The 13,621-nt window shown below is 34.2% G+C and overlaps 2 protein-coding genes across 3 annotated transcripts; both read left to right on the top strand.

Annotated features, from left to right (window-relative positions):
* Window positions 1–3,294: 3,294 nt before the first annotated feature.
* Window positions 3,295–4,518, top strand: LOC111499649. Its single transcript, XM_023151272.1, has 2 exons — window positions 3,295–3,408; window positions 4,186–4,518. The coding sequence occupies exons 1-2, from the start codon at window positions 3,388–3,390 to the stop codon at window positions 4,411–4,413; spliced, it is 249 nt and encodes an 82-aa protein (XP_023007040.1). The 5' UTR covers window positions 3,295–3,387; the 3' UTR covers window positions 4,414–4,518.
* A 7,748-nt stretch (window positions 4,519–12,266) lies between these two features.
* On the top strand, window positions 12,267–13,521 carry LOC111499528 (probable WRKY transcription factor 15). Of its 2 annotated transcripts, none has more exons than XM_023151092.1 (3): window positions 12,267–12,871; window positions 13,058–13,186; window positions 13,280–13,521. In XM_023151092.1, exons 1-3 carry the CDS (start codon window positions 12,321–12,323, stop codon window positions 13,437–13,439), a joined length of 840 nt encoding a protein of 279 aa, XP_023006860.1. In that variant the 5' UTR covers window positions 12,267–12,320; the 3' UTR covers window positions 13,440–13,521. The 2 variants fall into 2 exon arrangements, with proteins under 2 accessions (XP_023006860.1, XP_023006861.1); XM_023151093.1 differs by having other exon boundaries at window positions 12,271–12,871; window positions 13,061–13,186.
* The last annotated feature ends 100 nt before the right edge of the window (window positions 13,522–13,621 follow it).

A 13,621-nucleotide genomic window follows, 5' to 3' on the forward strand; every position in this document is an offset into this window, starting at 1 on the left:
TTTATTTACCGTTTCGATTTTTTTCGAGTTAGATTATGTTTCTAATGTGACAAATGTGTTCGTTTCAATAATGATATTGTAAAAAAATGAGCTTATTTCAATAATTCGAACATTTAATAAATCAACCTGTAATTAAGTTATTTAAATATTCACTTTATTTTATTTTATTCTATTGTTAATTGGTTACAATTTTGAGAAAGAAAATAATAAAATAAGATGGGGAAAGACAAATGGTTTGAGAATTGGGAGATAATAATGGGAATTTCAAGAACATCCAACCACTCTTTAATGTGGGAGATGTAACAAAAGGAATCAATCATTTTAATTTATGTATTAAATTAAGTTATTAAAATATAATACCAAAGCAAGTTTAACCCTAGAGGGCTCAAATTGAGTTGTTTTAAGCTAGAAATTTGAATTAAGGGATATTTTTAACTAAGTATGCTCATGTCATGTCTTGATATGATATCGTGAAAAATCAAGGTTAAAGTGAACGATAAGGAGCACCTTAAATCAACTTTAGGATTATTGAGTGACTTCGTTTCATGCTAACCAAGTAAGAGACTCTATTATCGATTCGATTGGAAGAATTGTCTTATGTATGATGACATGTGGTCCGTGACCCGTACATTTGTCATATGCTTGAATGTTATATTATGTTACGGTATGTTATGTGATGTTATGCTAGGATATGTTATGTTATACTATAGATGTTAGGCTAGAATATGCTATGTTATACTATATAATCATGTTATGTTATGTGGTATTAGGCTATAATATGCTTTGCTATGTCATGTTATGTAGTGTTACACTATGGCAAGCGTGTTATGTCATGATCATGCCATGATGTATAAAAGTGATATGAAATTTGGACGAATATGATGCAAAAATGTAACAACTCAAACTCACCGCTAGGAGATATTGTATGCTTTAGCTCGTTACGTATCACTGTCAACCTCACGATTTTTAAACGCATCTACTAGGGAGAGATTTCCACACCCTTATAAAGAATGCTCCGTTCTCCTCTCCAACCAATGTGGGATCTCAAAATCCACCCCCTTAGGTACCCAACGTCCTTGCTAGCATACCGTTTGGATTTCCACACCTTTATAAAAAATGCTCTGTTCTCCTCTCCAACCAATGTGGGATCTCAAAATCCACCCCCTTAGGTACCCAACGTCCTTGCTAGCATACCGTTTGGTGTCTGACTCTGATAACATTTGTAATAACTCAAGTCCACCACAAGGAAATATTGTCTGCTTTAGCCCGTTACATATCATCATTAACTTTACAGTTTATCTATATCCTAATAGAAATGTTTAGTTCCCCTTTCCAACCAAAGTGTTCACAGTTTTTAAAATGTATCTATACCCTAATAGAAATGTTTAGTTCCCCTTTCCAACCAAAGTGGGTTCTTATAATAAATTTTTAATAGTCCAAGCCCACTATTAGGAGCCATTGTCTGCTTTAGCCCGTTACATATTGTCATTAGCCTCACGATTTTTAAAATGTGCCTACTAGGGAGAAATTTTCACACCCTTATAACGAATGTTTGGTTCTCCTCTCCAACCAATGTGGGATCTCACAATAAACCTCCATAGAAAATGTCATGGAAGCTAAGCTATGTAATAAGAAATGCACAAGGATTATGTAAGCATGATTCACACACTTATTATGTTAGAGACCTTAGAGGTTTGTTTTGTATCACATATTATGCCATGACTATAAGCTATGGGGACCTCATGCATTTTTTGTGACACATGCAATGACATACTTCCCCACTATGATATGTACATACGCGTACAATATGATAGATGATTTATTACATTATGTTTTCCATGATATATTGTTGGCCCTTTCCCTATGTGATGTTAGCGTGTGTTGGTCCTATAAGCCAGACTTAGGGGGTGTGCGAGCCTGCTTGGTGGACTCAAGCTCGCACATGTGGGTCATGTGTAAAGAAGTACTACACATTCAATCTTGCACAGATGAAAAAGCTGCGTAAGGCCGTGATATGCTACGATAAAAGGATAGGTCCCCCATGTTATATGTGTTTGCATTCCCTGGCCTCACTAGTGTGGTCACTTATCGAGTATTTCTTAAAATACTCAAGTCACATACTACTCTTACATTTCAAGTAAATGTAAGACACCTTTGTATGGATGACGACAACATCACATTGGAGACCATAGAATTGGTAATAGGGTAGCTGCATTTTTATTTTGCTTATTAGTCTTAGGTTAGTATAGGACATTATTGATTTATTTCCTAGCTTTCTTTAATTTGTTTATTTTTCGTTTCTTAAATGTGACTGTTTTGATTTAATTTTTAACGTGCAAGTCCATGACATCGTTTATGAACTATTTAAAAGGAAGGTTTCTACCTAAAAGGCTCACGTCATGCATAAGGTAATGAATTTATTATAGTACACAAATAGGGTCTTTACATTAGAGGAAATGAAGTTACTACCTATAGTTAAGAACTCATTAGAACTCCATAGTTAAGTGTGTTTTGCTTAGAGAAATTTTTTGTTGAGTGACTTCCTGGAAATTAAGATGTATGTGAGTGAGTTATAAATGAGAAGTAAGTAACATAACCATGTCGCAGGGGAATGTCGGGGCCATCACATGTCGGTCTGTGGAGATAATACCTTTTAGAAGTGATGAGTAAGTAACGTAACTATGTCGCAAAGAATGTATGAAAATGTCAGAGGCCATCAAGTGTTGATGACTTCGGGTAATTATTCAATTCCGTAGTTGCATGAAATTGAGATGTTACATAGTTTCGTAGTTGTTAGAGTACGAGTTGTCAAGTAAAAGCAACAAGCTTTAACCATCTAATCAGTCTCTCAATCCAATTTTACGTTGTTCATCAAATAGATCTTTAATCTTTTGTAACTCATCATGGGTTGACTATATAATTATAAAAAAAAGGTAATATAAACGAGAAAAAGTGGAGGGTATAATCAAAAATTTCCTTAAGAACCAAAGATAATAGAGACGAATGGTTGTTTTATGCTTATTGTTGACGTGCACACAAGCTAAGTCCAATTTGATTTAAGATATGGGCCGAAATCTTAACAAAATTTTTGAAGAAACAAAACATATGGCTAATATTTCAGAGTGTGGGACCAAATTTAGGATGATGGTATTGAAGATATCACTAGGCCATTCTTGTCGTTCGCCATAATTTATGGGTCAGAGAACTTCATTATGTGGTGATTCAAACCAACAAAATAGCCATTAAATTTGACCCAAAAGTTTTAGTCTTAATCTTAAAATGTTTTGACAGAGATATGGAGAGAGAGAGAGAGACAAAATTGCTTCATATTACAAGGAAGGATTGAGCTAATTTCCTTGTCTTTTTGTTTGGAATAGGAAAATCAAGATGAACATGCAAGCAACCAAGGTACCTCTCCTACTTTTTAAAAATTATCGTCTTTCATTCCTTTTATTCATTGCATGGCTTGGTATTTCAGTTTTTTCGGTTTCAATCCGTCACCTTGGACATGTTAAGTATAAGTATAAGTGTTAGGGACGAGAAGCTCTAATATCATGTTAAGAATGAAAAATATAAGTGAGATCGAAAGTCTGATTTTCATTGATGTTCACAATGTCTAAATAGAATTCAAACTACAAACTAAATCCTAAAAATAACGGCCCAACCCACCACTATCAGAGATTGTCCTCATATCTCAAGTCTTTAAAAGCATATCACAATGCACCCTCCTTTAGAGTCCAGCGTTCTTATTGACACTCGTTCCTTTCTCCTATCGATGTGGGACCGCCAACAAATCCACTCTCCTTCGGGGCCCAACGTCCCTACTGGCACACCGCCTCGTATCTACCCCCTTCAGGGAATCGCCACCTCGCTGGCACCTAATCCACCCTTCTTCGTAATCCAACGTCCTTACTAGCACATCGTCTTATGTCTATCCTCTTCGAGGAACAGCCTCCTCGCTGGCACATACTCCGGTGTCTGGCTCTGATATCATTTGTAATGGCTCAAGCCCACCGCTAACCGATATTGTCGTCTTTGAGCTTTCCTTCAAGGCTATAAAACGTGTTTGCTAGGGAAGAGTTTCTACACCCTTATAAAGAGTGTTTTGTTCTCCTCCTCAACTATGAGATATTACATTACGGCTATATAAAATATATTCGAATAATAAGTGAAATGGATTTTTAGGAAGTTGAACGTAGAAATGCACAAGGTGAGTTAATGGAGAAAAAAGTAGAGACAGTAGAGTACCGATCGTCAGCAGGGCAAGGGTTGGAAAAGAAGAACGTGCAGGTTGTCCACCAGGTTCATTCTACGCCGCAAAATTTCGCCACTAGCGGCGGCGTGCTGGCTGGAGCCGCCGCAGCGGTTGCAAACACCCTCCAGTCTGCAAAGGAAGCCATCTCTCGCAAATAAAACCCCGACCACTTGAAGAACATTTCATTTCTATTGCAAATTCTGCTATGTAATCAAATAACACCATATTATAGTTTCTTCTTCGTGGTTTGTGACTATTTTATATTTTATAAAAACAATTGTTTATTAATCTTTTCAAATTTATATATTGGTTCTTTTCAAAAGAACAAAAATATAATAATAATAAAACCAACCACCAACATATTGGACTTAAGTTATTTCTTATTGGCTAAAAAACGAGCTCGATTTGATGTAAATAGCAAATTGGAAGTCGAATTTAAACTAAGAAAGTATGAGTTTGTATGTAAGGTCACTCCTTGTATGTATGTGATATGAGATGATTTACTTGGGTCATGTCTTAATGATTGCAACATTACTCTTTGCATGTATATGATCGGATTATATTAGAGTTGTGCCCCAACTATATGAGTTTGTGGAGGAGGTCACATCTTCTAAGTATGGATATGAGATTCTAGTAGGAGTATGTCCTAATGGTTGGGATTTATGCCACTCATAATTAGTTGTTTAATTTTTAATATATTATTTATAATTTAATATTATCCATGGTATGAAAATTTAAGATTATTAATGTAATCTTGAACGGTTTGTGATTGACATATAAGAAAATCAGGCTCAAGTAATAACCTAAAGGGTCTATCGTATATGGATAAGGTTGAGTGTCTTATCCTGGTAACACTATTGATACGACCCACTTTATAATTGTTACAAATGATTTGATTCAAATCGTTCGTGTGGAGACATGTGAGTGAGGTATCTTAATACCAAGAGACATCAATCATATAATAGGCTTCAATGAAGATGTGAAGAAAATATTATTGAAATTATCAAAAGATATTTCAATTCATGTCACATTGAAGAAGAATGAAGTTTCATGTTTTGAATTTTGGGTGGACTACAATTTAGAAATATTGTATTTCATTAATGTATTTTAAGACTTTTAATTTACTTTAGGTTACAATTACGTAATGGTTAATTAAGGCTATTAAGTATGAATATTACAACGCTTTGGAATGCCTTTAGTAGTTTCATTTTGAAGTTATATAAAGCCATGTATGTTGTATTTGGAAGTAGATTTGGAAAATATAGTAAAAGAAGCATTTGTGCTCTTGTTTAGCCAATGGCTAAGTTTCTTTGCAATTCTATGTAATTTAGGTTGCATGTAGAATCATTCAAGCTCGACATGATCAATCTTGCTTGTGGAGTGATTCGAATCTCAAGCAAGTGTTCTTGCCTTGAGATATTTGATCAACAAGAATCATTCAAGCTAGACATGATCGATCTTGCTTGTGGAGTGATTCAAATCTCAAACAATGTCCTTGCTTTAAGATATTCGATTAACAAGATAATCTGAATTTTACTCCCCTTGTAGTGGTTCCTTATCTTATCATATCCTATATAATGAGTTTATATAAGATTGGACTAAAAAATATTTAATCTCTCTTTATAAATCTGTTAATTGAGAAGATTAATATTTCACATGCTAATCATATGCGACTCAATCTTAATCATGAATGAACTCTCATTGTGAGGGCTTGTCCTTTATTTGTATGGGTGAGAATGATTTTTCAATATGTCTACTATTTTGGGGACTTGACCAAACAGAGAGCTGGGAACATAACATCACGAGATTGAATTCACTTCTTTTCACATCAGAAAAATAGATTTCTCTTAAGTGTTGATTTCGAGACTTGAACAATGGGGTCCTGCTCTCCCATTGGCTTGAAAGTGACTTGGTTTATGGTTCAATCATAAAAAAATTGTTCATTCTAGAATCCATGGTATTTAAGGTGAAAATCTTGTGAAACGTGAAAAAACTTTTATTTTCTTGAAATACTTCAAGGAGGCTTGCAAGTTACGATTTTACAAAGGTAGAGTTCTTGCTCTCATATATATATATTTTTTTTTTTTTTAATTTGTAACAAAATCAAAATGGTTCCCAATACTTCCACTATGTAGATGAAGAATTCATTCCCTTTACTAACGATGTGACTTTATATGTGAGGCCATTCATTGTATATATATGAGATAATCTATTAGGGTCATGCTCTAAATGATATGAATTATATAAGATGTGGTTGTTCCACTGTGATTGAAACTACATTTAAAAGATTCAGAGATGGAACAAAAAGAGCTTCGATAGGGGCAGATAATGAGAAACCAATCAATGAGTGGTCATGAGACATTAATGATTGAGATACGAGCTTAGAAGGGTTGAGAATAGTCTTGAGTATCCTGGAAACATGAGATGAGATATAAACCGTTTAGACACCCTAAAAACTAAGTAAACCTCCACGAAACCCCAAAAAATTAAAGAGAGCTTACAAGGTTGCTAGTAGAGTGAACGATATCGACTTGAGGAGTCACTATTGTGTGTAGAAGCAAGTTAAGAGCTTGTAAACCAATCTTGAGAGTGGACAGGAGACTACATAAGTGAGGGGTCCCTAAATAGGCTCTTTTATAAAAACCACCTTGGGAGGGGGCGAAGATCCACATGGATGTTGAAATATCATCACTAGCTCAATAGAGTCAAGCCCAATAATTGTACGAGCCTATTGTATATTTATTTTAGTAGAGATTTTAGGAAAGATATATGAGCAGAAGAGATCGGAAAAAGATTTAGATTTAGATTTGTTAGGTCTATATTGCGTAGACGCTAGTATAAATACACCTCCACCCTACCTAGGTTATTCATCCAAGAAATCCAAAAAGTATTTTACACAGTGTTTTGTATTCTCTTCTCAATTGGTCTTAATACGATTGGTCTTAATAAAGAGTGCGAATATTTCCCACAAAGAGTTTGTGTTCAACAATAGATATACTGAGTAGTTGGCAGGCACTCGGGGTTGCTCCCCAAATGAATGACGTAAGCTGAAAGAATACAAACACAAAATTTCGGGTTTATAAATTACTAAAAAAATTTAAATAATAATTAAATCATCTACTTTTAATATTTTCATCCATCACACGAAGCTCAATCGAGATATACGCATTTTCAACGATTGAGTTGACGTTAAGTTCTTCATTATTGACTTAGATAGCTTATAGACTAAGCTCAATGCTTGTCTTCTTCCTTTTATGACGCGTAGGAACCATTTACATTTTGTTCTTTCCTATAGGAATGGGTCAACCAAATTATTCCTTTCATATCTTTTCAATCATATCTATTTACTTTAAATATAACTTCTAAATAATAATAATTATAATGACAATAATTTTTAATAAGTTTGTTAAGGTACATACTTCAGACCAAATGTCGACACGTTACATTTAGATATCTCGATCACTTTATATTATTATTTTAAGATTTAAAAAAAATTAAAATCGGATTAGATTTAAAAATTTGTAGCATATTATTTATATACATGTATGTATGAACGCTTAGTCCATTGATTTGGATGAAAACTTTTGACTTTCGTATCTAAATTATTTGGAAATTTCAAAGTTTTACCAATTAAAACGTAACGTTCTTAGAATCTAACCAATGTTCATTTCTTTTGGTAAGGATCTTATTTACCTAATAGAATAGAGACGCTACACATGCATGACATGCTTAATATGTGTAAAAAAGTTTCTGAAAACATTTCATAAACGGTGTCATGGACTTAAATGTTCATGAGAGATTATTATTAAACAATAATGTTATCAACAACATAGTGGAAAAATAAATAACAAGAATTCAAATAAAAATAATGTTTCGACCTTACCTAGGGGCTATTAAAATAGACATGAATGTAGTTGCCTTAACTTTGGTTCTATGGCCTTTATCGCCACGCCGTCATTCGTAAGGGGTGTCATACATTTTACCTAAAAAAATAGGAGTAGCATGTGGCTTAAGTATTTTAAAAAATATTCAAAAGTAACTCCACTATTAGGGTCAAAAAATGCATACACAAGCAAACATGGTAGGACCTATTCTTTCATAAAAACATTTCATGGTCTTGATCTCTACTTTCCATTCGGGGCAAAAGTTTGATGTGTAATACTTCTCTAGACACGACCCATGCATGCATATATGGACCCACAAGGGGGGCGTATACATACCTCCTAGGTCTGCCCTTCATCTAGCATAAACTTATGTTGTCGGAGCCACGAAGAGAAGGAGTTTGCATAATATCATACATATCGTAATTTATGTGTTCGTACTTATCATAATAAATATCTTGATGCAGGTGACATAAAAAAATGCATGAGGTCCTATAACTTTAAATCATGACATAAATGTATGATGGAGTTCGTACCTTCGTTCTTTCATAAACATGTCTTTCATAAAAACAGCGTGGTGTAACAATATTTCATAATCCTGAAGTAATCATGTTAACATAGTGTGCATGACATGTTTGGTTATGGAGTCTGCTTCATATTTATAGTTTATTCAATTGTGGTAGATAGTAAAACAATATATGGAAAATGGTCTTCCCGAACCCCTTTTTGAGGTGAAGCCAGATACCATGACAACGGAGCATTGGAAGCTCAAGGATTGGCAGGCCTTAGGGTCAGAAACATAGTATTCGACATCATTAAAGAGAAGATAACGTCAGATCTGTTGAAGGCGCTGTCGAATATGTATGAAAAATCGTTGACTATGAACATGGTATTTTTGATATGGAGATTGTTCAATCTACAATTGTCTGAAGGTGAATCTATTGCTGATCATATAAATGAATTCAATAGGATTATAAATCAATTAAGTTTCGTGGAAATTAATTTCAAAATTGAAATTAAAACATTGATTTTGATGTTATCTTTACCTGAGTCTGGGATACTATTGTTGTTGCGATAAGCAATTCTCGAGGATCTAAGATACTGAAGTTTAATGAAACCCAAGATGTGGTTCTCACCAAAAGTATTCACAAACGAGAAATTAAATATTCATCTGGTAATGCTATTAGTGTTGACCAAATGGGAAAAAGTAAATCGAAAAGTCCAAACAAAAGTCTATAAAATCAAAGAATTGTGAAAAATTTTCAAACAAACCAATTTCTCGTTTGTGAAATTGGAGAAAAGAGTCACTTTCAGAAAAATTGCACAAGACCAAAGAGGAAACAAAATAAAAAATCTGAGGATGATAATGATTCTATAAATTCAACATAAGACATTGGGATACTCTAGTCCTCAACATGGACAGTCCAATTGAATCCTGGACTATCCATAAGACATTGAGGATACTCTCTTACTATACATAATTGAAGTCATTAATATAAACTTTTAGTAAATATTTCTTCTTGCGTTATCTCTGTCCTGTTTTTTGTGTTTATCTAATTCGAGCGTGTGTGTTGTTATGCAATCCTAACATGACATATCATTTAGAGGTATTATGCATCATGCGACATGGAAGTCACAACAAGATCCTTAACATAACATAAACACTTCATAACTTACAATATAACATATCATCATATAAGTCATAATATAACATTGCATAGCATATTATAACATAATACATGTCATAGAGTGTGAGATCTCACATCGTTTGGGGAGGAAAACGAAACACTCTTTACAAGGGTGTGAAAACTTAGGAGACGCATTTTAAAAACCTTATGGTAAGTCCGAAAGGGAAAACCCAAAAAGGACAATATTGACTAGTGGTGGATTTGGATTGTTACAAATGGTATCAGAGTTAGACATAGGGCAATGTGTTAGTGATGAGACTAAGTCCTAGAGGGGGGTGGACACGAAATGGTGTGCCAGCAAGGATGTTGGGCTCCGAAAGGGGTAGATTGGGGAGTCCTACATCGATTGGAGAAGGGAATGAGTGCCAACGAGGACGTTGGGCTCTAAAGGAGGTGGATTGTGAGATCACACATCGATTAGAGAGGATAACGAAACACTCTTTATAAGTAAGGGTGTGGAAATCTCTCCCTAGTAGACATGTTTTAAAAACCTTGAGAGAAGCCTGAAAGGGAAAACTTAAAGAGGACAATATCTGCTAGCGGTGGGCTTGCTATACATAGAATCATAAAATATGAAATATGAAGGGCGTTCATATGTCATTCAATTCATCCAACCAAACCAAAAGTAAGGTCAATTACTTGACTAGTCTAAGACGGAGTTACTATCTTTGGATCTAACTTGGATATGCTTGTGTAAGTCCTATTCTACTTATATGGGCCTACAACATTGAGTTAATGTATAATGTACAATTCAAATCATCCAACGGTATCAACAAAATATACTTATTTACCTGGGATGGACACGCAGGTTGTGCGTAGAATGGGCTGGACATGCGACTGGGTTCTCCGAACCTACATTGCTTCGAGTTTAGATTTGTAGTTTGTAAGAAGGCTTGCCAAGGCTTAGGTTCAGTTTTTGGATTGGATCCAAAACTCTAGTGCATCAATGAATGTACAAATTCGATCTTAAATTAAGAGAAATTATAATAAGCGACAAAATGGGTTGATTGATAAATTTTAAATTTTTCTTAAAATATTTATAAAAAATTAAAAACTAAAATTAAATCATGAAATTATGCCTCAATTATTGGCTGACATACAAATTTATATATTCATGTTGCAACTTGTTATGCTCATGTGACATTCAAAATCTTGTCCCATTATATATATATAACCAAATATTCTTTGCATCCACGTTTATTTAAATAAAATAATAAATAATGATAAATAAGTGAGCTTTAAAATAGAGCAAAAAATAAATTATTATGGGTGGTAAATTCAAAATCAATAAACATTATAATTTAATAAATAATGTTTTTAATTTTTGGTAAATTTAATGTAAAATGATGGATAAGAACAAGACATGGGAAAGGAAGAGAACAGAAGAAAGTCAACGGAATCATGCTGGCTCGGCTCGGCTCGGCTCGGCTTAGCCTATTCAACCATTATTTTTTCTTTGCCGTAGTTGGGACGTTTGGAAAAGTCCAATCTTTTGACCTAATCACAATCAAATGTCCCATTTTTTATTCTTAGGTTTCATATTTTCCCCCACATATTTTATTCAAAAATAAATAAATAAATAAATAATATTTTTTCTTTTTTCGATCTTGTTTGTTATATAATATTAGCGACAAAACATTTTAATTTATTATTATAATTACAGACGTATTTCTAATATTTTAATCAAAATTACAAAACTAATCGAGTACTAAATATATTATCATAAATAAACATGCTAGAACTCCTTTGACTTATGACCCACACAGATTTTCTCGAGGTTAATTTTCTTATAATTCTAACTCGTGACAGTGAAAAATCAAACTTTTAACTGACTTATTCAAGTTTACCTTCTAGAAGGAGTGGAGAGGAAATTTGCATGTTATACATAAGTTCTGTATTTATAAACCTAACAAATTAGAACATGAGTCGTGTGACAATATTAGTATTTAATAAACTTCAAAGTTTGATTTTCTTTATTTTCTTATGATATTTATGGCAACTTGTTGACCATAACATGAATTAATCAAGGTTGTAATTCTATAACAAGTTTAGAAGAAAGGGTTTTTAGGTAATTTCACATAAATGGAAAATATAATTAAATCTTTCTTTCTAAATAATTTTTTTAGCATTTAAGAGTGACAATTCTATTAAATACCCATAACTTAGTTTAATCATAGAAATTGAGTTTCCGTGAGTGAAAATAAAACATATTGGAAGGACTAGTGTTGGTATTAGTCTGTGCAGATAGTTTTCACTCTTAGAAAGAGGTGTGATATTTATTTTTATTTATTTATTTATTTAAATAAATAAAAAGAGTTCAAGAGTCGGCAGGGCAATGGTCAAATGAGAAGACCAAACAGATAGGATGAATGGAAGTGTTTTTTATTTATTTATTTATTTATTTATTTATTTATTTATTTTTTATATTAATGCGTTAATTCCTCATTTAATCAATTCTATTCCCAGTACCCTTTTCTTCTCCGTCCACCTCCTTCCATGGCGATGGAGCTTCTCTCAGCCTACACCAACGCCCATCTCTCCGCCGCAATGGACCAAGACTCCGCCGTCCATGAAGCCGCCTCCGGTATCCACACTCTCAAAAAGCTCATCTCATTACTCTCCCACTCCCCCCCTTCTAACCTCGACTCCGATTGCCAAGCCGTTGCTAACGCCGCCGTCTCCCATTTCAAAAAGGCCATTTCTCTCCTCGGACACTCCCCTCGTACCGGCCACGCTCGATTCCGCCGCGCCCCTTTAGATTCCTCTCAAATTTACAACGCTACCCCCATTCAGCAAATCCCTCCGCCGCCCCTCGAATCTGCCACCACCATTAATTTCTCTCATTCCTCGTTTCCCGCCGCCGACTCTGAAATTAACCTTCGACACCAACCCTCTTCCTCTTCTTTCCAAATCACTGATCTCTCCAGGGTTTCCTCTGTTGTCTCTAAGCCCTCTTCTGGCTCCAAGAGAAAGTGCGGCTCTGAAAATTTGGGCTCTGGGAAGTGCGGCGAATCCTCCGGTGGTCGATGCCATTGCTCCAAGAAGAGGTACAATTCTGAACTTAAAATCTATTAATTCTTCGGATCTGATACTAACATGATGAATCATGGCTTAACTTAGCCAAGAACTTTAGATTTCTAGGGTTTTGTATGAATTTCAAGTAGCTATCTGTTTAATCTTCAATGGATATGAACTAAACAAACAAACCCCATGTTTTGTTATGCAATGAATAGCAGAAAATTGAAGTTAAAAAGAGTGGTGAGAGTTCCAGCTATTAGCTCAAAGAACGCTGATATTCCTCCTGATGATTATTCATGGAGGAAATATGGACAGAAGCCAATAAAGGGTTCTCCATATCCAAGGTAATGATCATAGAACATTCATTAAATTCACTCAAAGTTGCTGAAATTCATCAAGTTCTTGGAGATTAATAATGGGGGGTTTGTGATTTGCAGAGGTTACTATAAATGCAGCAGTTTAAGAGGATGCCCTGCTAGAAAACATGTGGAGAGAGCTTCAGATGATCCATCTATGTTAATAGTGACATATGAAGGCGATCATAATCACTCTCAATCAGTGGCAGAGGCCTCAAGTCTCATCCTTGAATCATGGTGAACACAAAGAACAGAATCACAACCAAAAAAATCACTCTGTTTTTCTTTTGATTCATACAGAAATAGAAATAGTTATTTGTTTACATCATAGTTCTTAGTTCTTGTGAGAAACTCTCCAAAAATGAATTTTTTTTTTTTTTTTTTTTTTTTTTTTTTTTTTTTTTTTTTTTTTTTTTTTTTTTT

This window comes from Cucurbita maxima, unplaced genomic scaffold (genome assembly GCF_002738345.1).
Source record: "Cucurbita maxima cultivar Rimu unplaced genomic scaffold, Cmax_1.0 Cma_Scf00027, whole genome shotgun sequence".
Classification (NCBI taxonomy): Eukaryota; Viridiplantae; Streptophyta; class Magnoliopsida; order Cucurbitales; family Cucurbitaceae; genus Cucurbita; species Cucurbita maxima.